This window comes from Triticum dicoccoides, chromosome 5A (genome assembly GCF_002162155.2).
Source record: "Triticum dicoccoides isolate Atlit2015 ecotype Zavitan chromosome 5A, WEW_v2.0, whole genome shotgun sequence".
NCBI lineage: Eukaryota > Viridiplantae > Streptophyta > Magnoliopsida > Poales > Poaceae > Triticum > Triticum dicoccoides.
The window spans coordinates 484,241,588-484,244,432 of NC_041388.1; the positions used below are offsets into that span (position 1 = coordinate 484,241,588).

Genomic DNA, 2,845 nt, shown 5'->3' on the forward strand with positions numbered 1-2,845 from the left:
ACCTCCTCGTGGATTGTCCGTGGTCTAGATCCATCTGGGACGGCATTGCGTCGATGGCCAATTTGCCGTCACTGAACACGGCCACATGGAGCGCCACCTCCGCCTTCAAGGACTGGATGTTCGAGCGCAACGCACTGACGCCGCCGGCGAGAAGAAAGGGCTTGATCTTTCTCGTTCATCTGACGGCGTGGGAGATTTGGCGTGAGAGAAACCGACGGCTATTCCAGCAGGAGGCAATGACTAAAGCTGCATTCAAGCGCAAGGTCATGGATGAAATCAAGATTGGAACATGGCTGGTGCTGGCATACCTTTTGACCCAGGCTGAGTTGGCATCAGTAGTCTTCTTTCTTCTCCTTTGTTTTCTTCTTTCGGTGTTGTCCGCTTGGGCGTGTTTATTGTACTCGAATTCTTCTGATCAATGAATTTGACAGATCAACTGTCAACATTCAAAAAAGAAAAGACAGACAATCTCACACCCCCGAGTGTGCATGTGTAATTACAGAACAAGGCATTTTTTGTAACCATGAGAGAGATCAAAGTGACCATAGTGAGCTCTGGAACATAAACTCAGCGACAAATTAGCCGTTGACGCACACAACTGACCAAAAATTTGGCAACATATATACCAAAAGGCATGGTAAAAAACAAAAATTAACATGGGAGAACCAAGCAGCCATCTTTAACATCATGGTGGCCCCTTTCTAATCCCCTTCCTTTACATGAAGATGAAGACGAAGGCACGTACGTACGTATTTGCACTTAAAAATACGATTTGGAACACAAACAAGCAAACCAAGAAGAAGAAAGCTACCTACACCCACCAAATTGCCCGATCAATGGCGAGATGGAATGAATCAATCAGCATTGTGCATGGAGGAATCGAGGCCCTCCACGCGGCTGCGCACGATGCGGTGGAACACCTCCCGCACCTGCTTCTCCAGCGGCTCCAGCCCTTCCCTCATGGCCGCGCACACGGCGGAGAGCTCCGCCGCGGCCTCCCGCAGGTCGGCCTCCCTGTCCCCGAAGAGCGGGATGGGGGCCGCGTCAATGGCGTCAGCGAGCTTCTGTGTGGCTTTATCAAGCACGTGGATTTCCTTGAGCAGGCCGCAGGAAGAGCGCCTCTCCTTGCGCTTCCCCTCCTCGGCCAGGCGTTCTTGCAGGGTGAGGAGAGGCGGCGCCCAGGGGAATGCGGCGCGCGCTGGCGCCACGGGCAGGTGGTGCGCCAGGAGCGCGCTGGAGCGGTCCGGGCATGGGACGGCGGCGACGAGCGCCCACGCCGTGAAGTGGAGTATGCAGCCCATGGCATAGACCGGCGCCACGAGGCCCCCCTCGTGGGCGCGCGGCGCGGTCAGCCCGGCCCCGATGGCCTGCAGCTGCCGCGACGCCGACCACGCGCGGGACACGCTCCAGGAGAGGGAGCGGAAATGGGACGCCGATGAGGCGGCGGAGGAGCCGGTGGCCGAGCCGCGCGACGGGGACGCGCGAGCGCGGCCGAAGGAGCGGTTGCGGTGGGAGGCGAGGAAGGAGGCGACGCCCCCGCTGGCGGCGGCGGTGGTGTCGTCGACGAGCAGGACGGAGAGCTCGGAGACGGCCTTGCGGGCGCGGCGGAGCTGGCCCTCGTGGATCTCCCCGGGCGCGAGGAGCACGGAGGCGGCGATGTCGGCGAGGCGCTCGAGGCGGCGCACCTGGTCGACGCCGTCGCGGGCCGCGTTGCAGACGTCGAGCGCCTTGACGGCCCTCTCGTGGAACTCGGCGACGAGGCGCTCGGCCGCGGCCGGCAGCGCCCCGCGGCGGCGCGCCTGCGCCAGCACGACCCGGAACTCCTCCTGGCAGAGGATGAAGGCCTCGAGGAGGCGGCGGATCCAGGCGACGGAGAGGATCTCCTCCTGCGCGGGCACTCCCTCGGCCGCCTCCGCGGGCAGCAGGTCCCCGAGGTTGGCGGCCAGGTGGCGCTGGAAGACCTCGAGGTCGGCCTCCTCGCCCGACGCCATGGCCGTGTGGTCACGGCGGAGCGAGAGGAGCGAGCCGAAGGAGAAGGGCGACGGGGAGGACGACGCCCCCTGGTAGTCCGTCACCGGCATGGCCTCCGGCGAGGTCGCCGGCCGAGGGCCGGGCGGATCTCGCGCGCGGGGGGGCGTCCGGGCTTAGCGGGCTAGCGGGCGCGGGGCCCGGCGCATCTGTCGCGGCGACGACGGGGAGGGAATGGAATGGGAACGGGAACGGGGAATGTGGCAATGCGAGTGGGAAGGGAGGATGGAGTTTTATATGAAGGCGTTCATTACTTTAAATGGATTGTTAAATTAAATTAGCAGTATTTAATAATGAGCTTGTTTTTGGGAGGCTGGGATGGCAGGGGTGCGCTAATCATGAAATGCTTCCACTTATTTATAGGCCGGGGAATTCTTTTGTGCCTGGGATGTTTTCTACGCCTCCTTTTGGGTTGCTTTACCACCAGAAAGTCCTTACCGGTGTTGATATTGCTTTTTATGGTAATAATCGCATGTTTTTAGCATGGCTATTGGATTTCCTTGCTTTGTGAAAAGCAGTTAAGCAACGGATGACAATCTCATTGCTCTCCATACCGTACTCAACTCATGCGTGGTGGACACCAGCGGAGCTCTATGAATGTAGTAGAGCAAAATCTTTCCGTATGTGCTTGAGTTACTAGAGAAGGGAGAGAGCGAGAGCGAGAGTGCGTGAGAGCCCTCCCTCCGCCGTGCATCACTCCGACGCCGGCGTCCACCTAACTCGTCGCTTGCCGCTCCGGCAGCGCCGGCCACCTCCCCCTTTGTTCTCCGCCCCCGCTCTCTGCTTCCTGGCCATGGCGGAGAGCCCCCGCTCCGTC

The 2,845-nt window shown here is 60.4% G+C and overlaps 1 protein-coding gene across 1 annotated transcript; it reads right to left on the minus strand.

Moving 5' to 3' along the window:
• Nucleotides 1–529: 529 nt before the first annotated feature.
• LOC119302355 lies at nt 530–2,219 on the minus strand. The gene has a single exon (XM_037579395.1). It carries the CDS (start codon nt 2,079–2,081, stop codon nt 855–857), a length of 1,227 nt encoding a protein of 408 aa, XP_037435292.1. The 5' UTR covers nt 2,082–2,219; the 3' UTR covers nt 530–854.
• Between the last annotated feature and the right edge of the window lie 626 nt (nt 2,220–2,845).